The sequence below is a fragment of the Salvelinus fontinalis genome, chromosome 13, assembly GCF_029448725.1.
Source record: "Salvelinus fontinalis isolate EN_2023a chromosome 13, ASM2944872v1, whole genome shotgun sequence".
NCBI lineage: Eukaryota > Metazoa > Chordata > Actinopteri > Salmoniformes > Salmonidae > Salvelinus > Salvelinus fontinalis.
The window spans coordinates 651,506-663,705 of record NC_074677.1 but is presented as its reverse complement, the minus strand read 5'-3'; the positions used below and the strand labels follow the sequence as shown (position 1 = coordinate 663,705).

The 12,200-nt window shown below is 56.3% G+C and overlaps 1 protein-coding gene across 1 annotated transcript in view; it reads left to right on the top strand.

Moving 5' to 3' along the window:
* Positions 1 to 12,200, top strand: part of LOC129867760 (solute carrier family 46 member 3-like) — a 48,248-nt gene that overhangs the window by 32,793 nt on the left and 3,255 nt on the right. The window contains exon 3 of the mRNA XM_055941267.1: positions 9,844 to 9,927. Coding sequence (XP_055797242.1) covers positions 9,844 to 9,927 — 84 coding nt within the window. The remainder of the gene's footprint in view (positions 1 to 9,843; positions 9,928 to 12,200) is intronic.

Here is a 12,200-nt window from a genome sequence, read left to right as displayed (position 1 = left end):
ATGATGGGACAGGGGAGGGTCTCCCAGTCCACAGGGTGATGATGGTACAGGGGAGGGTCTCCCAGTATAGTCCACAGGGTGATGATGGGACAGGGAGGGTCTCCCAGTATAGTCCCCAGGGTGATGATGGGACAGGGGAGTGTCTCCCAGTATAGTCCACAGGGTGATGATGGGACAGGGGAGGGTCTCCCAGTATAGTCCCCAGGGTGATGATGGGACAGGGGAGGGTCTCCCAGTATAGTCCCCAGGGTGATGATGGGACAGGGGAGGGTCTCCCAGTATAGTCCACAGGGTGATGATGGGACAGGGGAGGGTCTCCCAGTATAGTCCCCAGGGTGATGATGGACAGGGGAGGGTCTCCCAGTATAGTCCACGGGGTGATGATGAGACAGGGGAGGGTCTCCCAGTATAGTCCCCAGGGTGATGATGGGACAGTGGAGGGTCTCCCAGTATAGTCCACGGGCTGATGATGGGACAGGGGAGGGTCTCCCATTATAGTCCACAGGATACTGATGGACAGGGGAGGGTCTCCCAGTTTTGTCCCCAGGGTGATGATGGGACAGGGGAGGGTCTCCCAGTATAGTCCCCAGGGTGATGATGGACAGGGGAGGGTCTCCCAGTATAATCCCCAGGGCGATGATGGGTCAGGGGAGGGTCTCCCAGTCCACAGGGTGATGATGGGACAGGGGAGGGTCTCCCAGTATAGTCCACAGGGTGATGATGGTACTGGGGTTAGTCTCCCAGTATAGTCCCCAGGGTGATGATGGGACAGGGGAGGGTCTCCCAGTCCACAGGGTGATGATGAGACAGGGGAGGGTCTCCCAGTATAGTCCCCAGGGTGATGATGGGACAGGGGAGGGTCTCCCAGTATTGTCCACAGGGTGATGATGGGACAGGGGAGGGTCTCCCAGTATAGTCCACAGGGTGATGATGGGACAGGGGAGGGTCTCCCAGTATAGTCCACAGGATGATGATGGGACAGGGGAGGGTCTCCCAGTATAGTCCCCAGGGTGATGATGGGACAGGGGAGGGTCTCCCAGTATAGCCCACAGGGTGATGATGGGACAGGGGAGGGTCTCCCAGTATAGCCCACAGGGTGATGAAGGGACAGGGGAGGGTCTCCCAGTATAGTCCCCAGGGTGATGATGAGACAGGGGAGGGTCTCCCAGTATAGTCCCCAGGGTGATGATGGGACAGGGGAGGGTCTCCCAGTATAGTCCACAGGGTGATGATGGGACAGGGGAGGGTCTCCCAGTATAGTCCACAGGATACTGATGGACAGGGGAGGGTCTCCCAGTATAGTCCCCAGGGTGATGATGGGACAGGGGAGGGTCTCCCAGTATAGTCCACAGGGTGATGATGGGACAGGGGAGGGTCTCCCAGTATAGTCCCCAGGGTGATGATGGGACAGGGGACGGTCTCCCAGTACAGTCCCCAGGGTGATGATGGACAGGGGAGGGTCTCCCAGTATAGTCCACAGGGTGATGATGGGACAGGGGAGGGTCTCCCAGTATAGTCCACAGGGTGATAATGGGACAGGGGAGGGTCTCCCAGTATAGTTCCCAGGGTGATGATGGGACAGGGGAGGGTCTCCCAGTATATCCCACAGGGTGATGATGGGACAGGGGAGGGTCTCCCAGTATAGTCCACAGGGTGATGATGGGACAAGGGAGGGTCTCCCAGTATAGTCCACAGGGTGATAATGGGACAGGGGAGGGTCTCCCAGTATAGACCCCAGGGTGATGATGGGACAGGGGAGGGTCTCCCAGTATAGCCCACAGGGTTATGATGGGACAGGGGAGGGTCTCCCAGTATAGTCCCCAGGGTGATGATGGGACAGGGGAGGGTCTCCCAGTATATCCCACAGGGTGATGATGGGACAGGGGAGGGTCTCCCAGTATAGTCCACAGGATGATGGGACAGGGGAGGGTCTCCCAGTATAGTCCCCAGGGTGATGATGGGACAGGGGAGGGTCTCCCAGTATAGTCCCCAGGGTGATGATGGGACAGGGGAGGGTCTCCCAGTATAGTCCCCAGGGTGATGATGGGACAGGGGAGGGTCTCCCAGTATAGTCCACAGGGTGATGATGGGACAGGGGAGGGTCTCCCAGTATAGGCCACAGGGTGATGATGGGAAAGGGGAGGGTCTCCCAGTCCACAGGGTGATGATGGGACAGGGGATGGTCTCCCAGTATAGTCCACAGGGTGATGATGGGACAGGGAGGGTCTCCCAGTATAGTCCCCAGGGTGATGATGGGACAGGGGAGTGTCTCCCAGTATAGTCCACAGGGTGATGATGGGACAGGGGAGGGTCTCCCAGTATAGTCCAAAGGGTGATGATGGGACAGGGGAGGGTCTCCCAGTATAGTCCCCTGGGTGATGATGGGACAGGGGAGGGTCTCCCAGTATAGTCCACAGGGTGATGATGGGACAGGGGAGTGTCTCCCAGTATAGTCCACAGGGTGATGATGGGACAGGGGAGGGTCTCCCAGTATAGTCCCCGGGGTGATGATGGGACAGGGGAGGGTCTCCCAGTATAGTCCACGGGGTGATGATGAGACGGGAGGGTCTCCCAGTATAGTCCCCGGGGTGATGATGGGACAGTGGAGGGTCTCCCAGTATAGTCCACGGGGTGATGATGGGACAGGGGAGGGTCTCCCAGTATAGTCCACAGGATACTGATGGACAGGGGAGGGTCTCCCAGTATAGTCCCCAGGGTGATGATGGGACAGGGGAGGGTCTCCCAGTATAGTCCACAGGGTGATGATGGGACAGGGGAGGGTCTCCCAGTCCACAGGGTGATGATGGTACAGGGGAGGGTCTCCCAGTATAGTCCACAGGGTGATGATGGGACAGGGAGGGTCTCCCAGTATAGTCCCCAGGGTGATGATGGGACAGGGGAGTGTCTCCCAGTATAGTCCACAGGGTGATGATGGGACAGGGGAGGGTCTCCCAGTATAGTCCCCAGGGTGATGATGGGACAGGGGAGGGTCTCCCAGTATAGTCCCCAGGGTGATGATGGGACAGGGGAGGGTCTCCCAGTATAGTCCACAGGGTGATGATGGGACAGGGGAGGGTCTCCCAGTATAGTCCACAGGGTGATGATGGGACAGGGGAGGGTCTCCCAGTATAGGCCACAGGATAATGATGGACAGGGGAGGGTCTCCCAGTTTTGTCCCCAGGGTGATGATGGGACAGGGGAGGGTCTCCCAGTATAGTCCCCAGGGTGATGATGGACAGGGGAGGGTCTCCCAGTATAATCCCCAGGGCGATGATGGGTCAGGGGAGGGTCTCCCAGTCCACAGGGTGATGATGGGACAGGGGAGGGTCTCCCAGTATAGTCCACAGGGTGATGATGGTACTGGGGAGAGTCTCCCAGTATAGTCCCCAGGGTGATGATGGGACAGGGGAGGGTCTCCCAGTCCACAGGGTGATGATGAGACAGGGGAGGGTCTCCCAGTATAGTCCCCAGGGTGATGATGGGACAGGGGAGGGTCTCCCAGTATTGTCCACAGGGTGATGATGGGACAGGGGAGGGTCTCCCAGTATAGTCCACAGGGTGATGATGGGACAGGGGAGGGTCTCCCAGTATAGTCCACAGGATGATTATGGGACAGGGGAGGGTCTCCCAGTATAGTCCCCAGGGTGATGATGGGACAGGGGAGGGTCTCCCAGTATAGCCCACAGGGTGATGATGGGACAGGGGAGGGTCTCCCAGTATAGCCCACAGGGTGATGATGGGACAGGGGAGGGTCTCCCAGTATAGTCCCCAGGGTGATGATGAGACAGGGGAGGGTCTCCCAGTATAGTCCCCAGGGTGATGATGGGACAGGGGAGGGTCTCCCAGTATAGTCCACAGGGTGATGATGGGACAGGGGAGGGTCTCCCAGTATAGTCCACAGGATACTGATGGAGAGGGGAGGGTCTCCCAGTATAGTCCCCAGGGTGATGATGGGACAGGGGAGGGTCTCCCAGTATAGTCCACAGGGTGATGATGGGACAGGGGAGGGTCTCCCAGTATAGTCCCCAGGGTGATGATGGGACAGGGAACGGTCTCCCAGTACAGTCCCCAGGGTGATGATCGACAGGGGAGGGTCTCCCAGTATAGTCCACAGGGTGATGATGGGACAGGGGAGGGTCTCCCAGTATAGTCCACAGGGTGATAATGGGACAGGGGAGGGTCTCCCAGTATAGTTCCCAGGGTGATGATGGGACAGGGGAGGGTCTCCCAGTATAGCCCACAGGGTTATGATGGGACAGGGGAGGGTCTCCCAGTATAGTCCCCAGGGTGATGATGGGACAGGGGAGGGTCTCCCAGTATATCCCACAGGGTGATGATGGGACAGGGGAGGGTCTCCCAGTATAGTCCACAGGATGATGATGGACAGGGGAGGGTCTCCCAGTATAGTCCCCAGGGTGATGATGGGACAGGGGAGGGTCTCCCAGTATAGTCCCCAGGGTGATGATGGGACAGGGGAGGGTCTCCCAGTATAGTCCCCAGGGTGATGATGGGACAGGGGAGGGTCTCCCAGTATAGTCCACAGGGTGATGATGGGACAGGGGAGGGTCTCCCAGTATAGGCCACAGGGTGATGATGGGACAGGGGAGGGTCTCCCAGTATAGTCCACAGGATACTGATGGACAGGGGAGGGTCTTCCAGTATTATCCCCAGGGTGATGATGGGACAGGGGAGGGTCTCCCAGTATAGTCCCCAGGGTGATGATGGACAGGGGAGGGTCTCCCAGTATAGTCCCCAGGGTGATGATGGGCAGGGGAGGGTCTCCCAGTATAGTCCCCAGGGTGATGATGGGACAGGGGAGGGTCTCCCAGTATAGTCCACAGGGTGATGATGGTACAGGGGAGGGTCTCCCAGTATAGTCCACAGGGTGATGATGGGACAGGGAGGGTCTCCCAGTATAGTCCCCAGGGTGATGATGGGACAGGGGAGTGTCTCCCAGTATAGTCCACAGGGTGATGATGGGACAGGGGAGGGTCTCCCAGTATAGTCCCCAGGGTGATGATGGGACAGGGGAGGGTCTCCCAGTATAGTCCCCAGGGTGATGATGGGACAGGGGAGGGTCTCCCAGTATAGTCCACAGGGTGATGATGGGACAGGGGAGGGTCTCCCAGTATAGTCCACAGGGTGATGATGGGACAGGGGAGGGTCTCCCAGTATAGTCCCCAGGGTGATGATGGACAGGGGAGGGTCTCCCAGTATAGTCCACGGGGTGATGATGAGACAGTGGAGGGTCTCCCAGTATAGTCCCCAGGGTGATGATGGGACAGTGGAGGGTCTCCCAGTATAGTCCACGGGGTGATGATGGGACAGGGGAGGGTCTCCCAGTATAGGCCACAGGATAATGATGGACAGGGGAGGGTCTCCCAGTTTTGTCCCCAGGGTGATGATGGGACAGGGGAGGGTCTCCCAGTATAGTCCCCAGGGTGATGATGGACAGGGGAGGGTCTCCCAGTATAATCCCCAGGGCGATGATGGGTCAGGGGAGGGTCTCCCAGTCCACAGGGTGATGATGGGACAGGGGAGGGTCTCCCAGTATAGTCCACAGGGTGATGATGGTACTGGGGAGAGTCTCCCAGTATAGTCCCCAGGGTGATGATGGGACAGGGGAGGGTCTCCCAGTCCACAGGGTGATGATGAGACAGGGGAGGGTCTCCCAGTATAGTCCCCAGGGTGATGATGGGACAGGGGAGGGTCTCCCAGTATTGTCCACAGGGTGATGATGGGACAGGGGAGGGTCTCCCAGTATAGTCCACAGGGTGATGATGGGACAGGGGAGGGTCTCCCAGTATAGTCCACAGGATGATGATGGGACAGGGGAGGGTCTCCCAGTATAGTCCCCAGGGTGATGATGGGACAGGGGAGGGTCTCCCAGTATAGCCCACAGGGTGATGATGGGACAGGGGAGGGTCTCCCAGTATAGCCCACAGGGTGATGATGGGACAGGGGAGGGTATCCCAGTATAGTCCCCAGGGTGATGATGAGACAGGGGAGGGTCTCCCAGTATAGGCCCCAGGGTGATGATGGGACAGGGGAGGGTCTCCCAGTATAGTCCCCAGGGTGATGATGGGACAGGGGAGGGTCTCCCAGTATAGTCCACAGGGTGATGATGGGACAGGGGAGGGTCTCCCAGTATAGGCCACAGGGTGATGATGGGACAGGGGAGGGTCTCCCAGTCCACAGGGTGATGATGGGACAGGGGAGGGTCTCCCAGTATAGTCCACAGGGTGATGATGGGACAGGGAGGGTCTCCCAGTATAGTCCCCAGGGTGATGATGGGACAGGGGAGTGTCTCCCAGTATAGTCCACAGGGTGATGATGGGACAGGGGAGGGTCTCCCAGTATAGTCCACAGGGTGATGATGGGACAGGGGAGGGTCTCCCAGTATAGTCCCCAGGGTGATGATGGGACAGGGGAGGGTCTCCCAGTATAGTCCACAGGGTGATGATGGGACAGGGGAGTGTCTCCCAGTATAGTCCACAGGGTGATGATGGGACAGGGGAGGGTCTCCCAGTATAGTCCCCAGGGTGATGATGGACAGGGGAGGGTCTCCCAGTATAGTCCACGGGGTGATGATGAGACGGGAGGGTCTCCCAGTATAGTCCCCAGGGTGATGATGGGACAGTGGAGGGTCTCCCAGTATAGTCCACGGGGTGATGATGGGACAGGGGAGGGTCTCCCAGTATAGTCCACAGGATACTGATGGACAGGGGAGGGTCTCCCAGTATAGTCCCCAGGGTGATGATGGGACAGGGGAGGGTCTCCCAGTATAGTCCACAGGGTGATGATGGGACAGGGGAGGGTCTCCCAGTCCACAGGGTGATGATGGTACAGGGGAGGGTCTCCCAGTATAGTCCACAGGGTGATGATGGGACAGGGAGGGTCTCCCAGTATAGTCCCCAGGGTGATGATGGGACAGGGGAGTGTCTCCCAGTATAGTCCACAGGGTGATGATGGGACAGGGGAGGGTCTCCCAGTATAGTCCCCAGGGTGATGATGGGACAGGGGAGGGTCTCCCAGTATAGTCCCCAGGGTGATGATGGGACAGGGGAGGGTCTCCCAGTATAGTCCACAGGGTGATGATGGGACAGGGGAGGGTCTCCCAGTATAGTCCACAGGGTGATGATGGGACAGGGGAGGGTCTCCCAGTATAGTCCCCAGGGTGATGATGGACAGGGGAGGGTCTCCCAGTATAGTCCACGGGGTGATGATGAGACAGGGGAGGGTCTCCCAGTATAGTCCCCAGGGTGATGATGGGACAGTGGAGGGTCTCCCAGTATAGTCCACGGGGTGATGATGGGACAGGGGAGGGTCTCCCAGTATAGTCCACAGGATACTGATGGACAGGGGAGGGTCTCCCAGTTTTGTCCCCAGGGTGATGATGGGACAGGGGAGGGTCTCCCAGTATAGTCCCCAGGGTGATGATGGACAGGGGAGGGTCTCCCAGTATAATCCCCAGGGCGATGATGGGTCAGGGGAGGGTCTCCCAGTCCACAGGGTGATGATGGGACAGGGGAGGGTCTCCCAGTATAGTCCACAGGGTGATGATGGTACTGGGGTTAGTCTCCCAGTATAGTCCCCAGGGTGATGATGGGACAGGGGAGGGTCTCCCAGTCCACAGGGTGATGATGAGACAGGGGAGGGTCTCCCAGTATAGTCCCCAGGGTGATGATGGGACAGGGGAGGGTCTCCCAGTATTGTCCACAGGGTGATGATGGGACAGGGGAGGGTCTCCCAGTATAGTCCACAGGGTGATGATGGGACAGGGGAGGGTCTCCCAGTATAGTCCACAGGATGATGATGGGACAGGGGAGGGTCTCCCAGTATAGTCCCCAGGGTGATGATGGGACAGGGGAGGGTCTCCCAGTATAGCCCACAGGGTGATGATGGGACAGGGGAGGGTCTCCCAGTATAGCCCACAGGGTGATGATGGGACAGGGGAGGGTCTCCCAGTATAGTCCCCAGGGTGATGATGAGACAGGGGAGGGTCTCCCAGTATAGTCCCCAGGGTGATGATGGGACAGGGGAGGGTCTCCCAGTATAGTCCACAGGGTGATGATGGGACAGGGGAGGGTTTCCCAGTATAGTCCACAGGATACTGATGGACAGGGGAGGGTCTCCCAGTATAGTCCCCAGGGTGATGATGGGACAGGGGAGGGTCTCCCAGTATAGTCCACAGGGTGATGATGGGACAGGGGAGGGTCTCCCAGTATAGTCCCCAGGGTGATGATGGGACAGGGGACGGTCTCCCAGTACAGTCCCCAGGGTGATGATCGACAGGGGAGGGTCTCCCAGTATAGTCCACAGGGTGATGATGGGACAGGGGAGGGTCTCCCAGTATAGTCCACAGGGTGATAATGGGACAGGGGAGGGTCTCCCAGTATAGTTCCCAGGGTGATGATGGGACAGGGGAGGGTCTCCCAGTATAGCCCACAGGGTTATGATGGGACAGGGGAGGGTCTCCCAGTATAGTCCCCAGGGTGATGATGGGACAGGGGAGGGTCTCCCAGTATATCCCACAGGGTGATGATGGGACAGGGGAGGGTCTCCTAGTATAGTCCACAGGATGATGATGGACAGGGGAGGGTCTCCCAGTATAGTCCCCAGGGTGATGATGGGACAGGGGAGGGTCTCCCAGTATAGTCCCCAGGGTGATGATGGGACAGGGGAGGGTCTCCCAGTATAGTCCCCAGGGTGATGATGGGACAGGGGAGGGTCTCCCAGTATAGTCCACAGGGTGATGATGGGACAGGGGAGGGTCTCCCAGTATAGGCCACAGGGTGATGATGGGACAGGGGAGGGTCTCCCAGTATAGTCCACAGGATACTGATGGACAGGGGAGGGTCTTCCAGTATTATCCCCAGGGTGATAATGGGACAGGGGAGGGTCTCCCAGTATAGTCCCCAGGGTGATGATGGACAGGGGAGGGTCTCCCAGTATAGTCCCCAGGGTGATGATGGGCAGGGGAGGGTCTCCCAGTATAGTCCCCAGGGTGATGATGGACAGGGGAGGGTCTCCCAGTCCACAGGGTGATGATGAGACAGGGGAGGGTCTCCCAGTATTGTCCCCGGGGTGATGATGAGACAGGGGAGGGTCTCCCAGTATAGACCCCAGGGTGATGATTGGACAGGGGAGGGTCTCCCAGTATAGTCCACAGGGTGATGATGGGACAGGGAGGGTCTCCCAGTATAGTCCACAGGGTGATGATGGGACAGGGGAGGGTCTCCCAGTATAGTCCCCAGGGTGATGATGAGACAGGGGAGGGTCTCCCAGTATAGTCCACAGGGTGATGATGGGACAGGGGAGGGTCTCCCAGTATAATCCCCAGGGCGATGATGGGTCAGGGGAGGGTCTCCCAGTCCACAGGGTGATGATGGGGGGGTCTGCCATGGGGGGGTCTGCCATGGGGGGGTCTGCCATGGGGGGGTCTGCCATGGGGGGGGTCTGCCATGGGGGGGTCTTAGTATCCTTTGGGGTCGTGATTATATTTCCCCGTCGCTGTACCGACGTTGACTGAACGAAAGGGAACGTTATGACTATAACTACTGTTCCCTGAAAGAGGGGAACCAGGTACAACACCTGTACCTGGGCTCGGTGAAGAGCGGTATCACATTTAAGGAATTCATCTGAGCCTTATGATTATCACCTGTGGAAGGTCAGGGCTTCCAGCGAGTCGCGGATTTTCATTGGCTGTGTCAGACATTGTAAATCCCCATAGGCTGGTTGTACCTCGTTTCCCTCCTTCAGGGAACGGTAGTTATACAACTAACAAGCAACAATTCAGGAATGAAATCGACGAGGAAATCTGTCATGTTTGTTTTTCCTCAGTGAGGCTTCCGATGCTGCTGGCCATCATGCCATTCCCCGTGCTGCGATCCATGATGTCGAAGATAGTGTCGAAGACCGAGCAGGGTGAGTTTTAGATCATTTTCTTTGACTAAACGAATGCTTTAAAACCCGATAACAAAGCGCATCCGTTAATAAAATCATTGAGAATGAAACAAACAAATTTATTTAGACTTATTTCCATGCCTTAAGGATCCTCATTAGTTCCTGCCAAGGCAGCAGCTACTCTTCCTGGGGTTTATTATGGATCCCCATTAGTTCCTGCCAAGGCAGCAGCTACTCTTCCTGGTGTTTATTATGGATCCTCATTAGTTCCTGTCAAGGCAGCAGCTACTCTTCCTGGGGTTTATTATGGATCCCCATTAGTTCCTGTCAAGGCAGCAGCTACTCTTCCTGGGGTTTATTATGGATCCCCATTAGTTCCTGTCAAGGCAGCAGCTACTCTTCCTGGGGTTTATGAAGGATCCCCATTGGTTCCTGCCAAGGCAGCAGCTACTCTTTCTGGGGTCCAGCAAAATTAAGTTAGTTATACAATTTTAAAGTTACAATACATTCACAGATTTCACAACACACTGTGTGCCCTCAGGCCCCTACTCCACCACTACCACATATCTACAGTACTAAATCCGTTTGTGTAAATGTTATCATGTTGCCATGTGTCTGCGCCTATATTTGTGCATTCCTGAGCCATGGTTTGTTTAAACAGAGAACGTTCTAGACCACAGAGTAGGACCCTTGTCTGACCAGAGAGCCATGGTTTGTTTAAACAGAGAACGTTCTAGACCACAGAGTAGGACCCTTGTCTGACCAGAGAGCCATGGTTTGTTTAAACAGAGAACGTTCTAGACCACAGAGTAGGACCCTTGTCTGACCAGAGAGCCATGTCTGAAGTGCTCTTCTTTTAAGCCGTCCTCTCCTACACGGACACTTGACGAAACGATGTGGAATGCAAAGCAACCCGTCTGTCCTGGAGTGTTGTCATGGAGACTCTTTCTGTCTCAACGGTAGGCTGGAGTGTCGTCATGGAGACTCTTTCTGTCTCAACGGTAGGTTGGAGTGTTGTCATGGAGACTCTTTCTGTCTCAACGGTAGACTGAGGTGTTGTCATGGAGACTCTTTCTGTCTCAACGGTAGACTGAGGTGTTGTCATGGAGACTCTTTCTGTCTCAACGGTAGGCTGAGGTGTTGTCATGGAGACTCTTTCTGTCTCAACGGTAGTCTGAGGTGTTGTCATGGAGACTCTTTCTGTCTCAACGTTTGGCTGAAGTGTCGTCATGGAGACTCTTTCTGTCTCAACGTTTGGCTGAAGTGTCGTCATGGAGACTCTTTCTGTCTCAACGGTAGGCTGAAGTGTCGTCATGGAGACTCTTTCTGTCTCAACGGTAGGCTGGAGTGTTGTCATGGAGACTCTTTCTGTCTCAACGGTAGGCTGACGTGTCGTCATGGAGACTCTTTCTGTCTCAACGGTAGTCTGAGGTGTTGTCATGGAGACTCTTTCTGTCTCAACGGTAGGCTGAGGTGTTGTCATGGAGACTCTTTCTGTCTCAACGGTAGGCTGAGGTGTTGTCATGGAGACTCTGTCTCAACGGTAGGCTGAGGTGTTGTCATGGAGACTCTTTCTGTCTCAACGGTAGACTGAGGTGTTGTCATGGAGACTCTTTCTGTCTCAACGGTAGGCTGAGGTGTTGTCATGGAGACTCTTTCTGTCTCAACGGTAGGCTGAGGTGTTGTCATGGAGACTCTTTCTGTCTCAACGGTAGGCTGAGGTGTTGTCATGGAGACTCTTTCTGTCTCAACGGTAGTCTGAGGTGTTGTCATGGAGACTATTTCTGTCTCAATGGTAGTCTAAGGTGTTGTCATGGAGACTCTTTCTGTCTCAACGGTAGTCTGAGGTGTTGTCATGGAGACTCTTTCTGTCTCAACGGTAGGCTGAGGTGTTGTCATGGAGACTCTTTCTGTCTCAACGGTAGGCTGAGGTGTTGTCATGGAGACTCTGTCTCAACGGTAGGCTGAGATGTTGTCATGGAGACTCTTTCTGTCTCAATGGTAGTCTAAGGTGTTGTCATGGAGACTCTTTCTGTCTCAACGGTAGGCTGAGGTGTTGTCATGGAGACTCTTTCTGTCTCAACGGTAGGCTGAGGTGTTGTCATGGAGACTCTTTCTGTCTCAACGGTAGGCTGAGGTGTTGTCATGGAGACTCTTTCTGTCTCAACGGTAGGCTGAGGTGTTGTCATGGAGACTCTTTCTGTCTCAACGGTAGGCTGAGGTGTTGTCATGGAGACTCTTTCTGTCTCAACGGTAGACTGAGGTGTTGTCATGGAGACTCTTTCTGTCTCAAC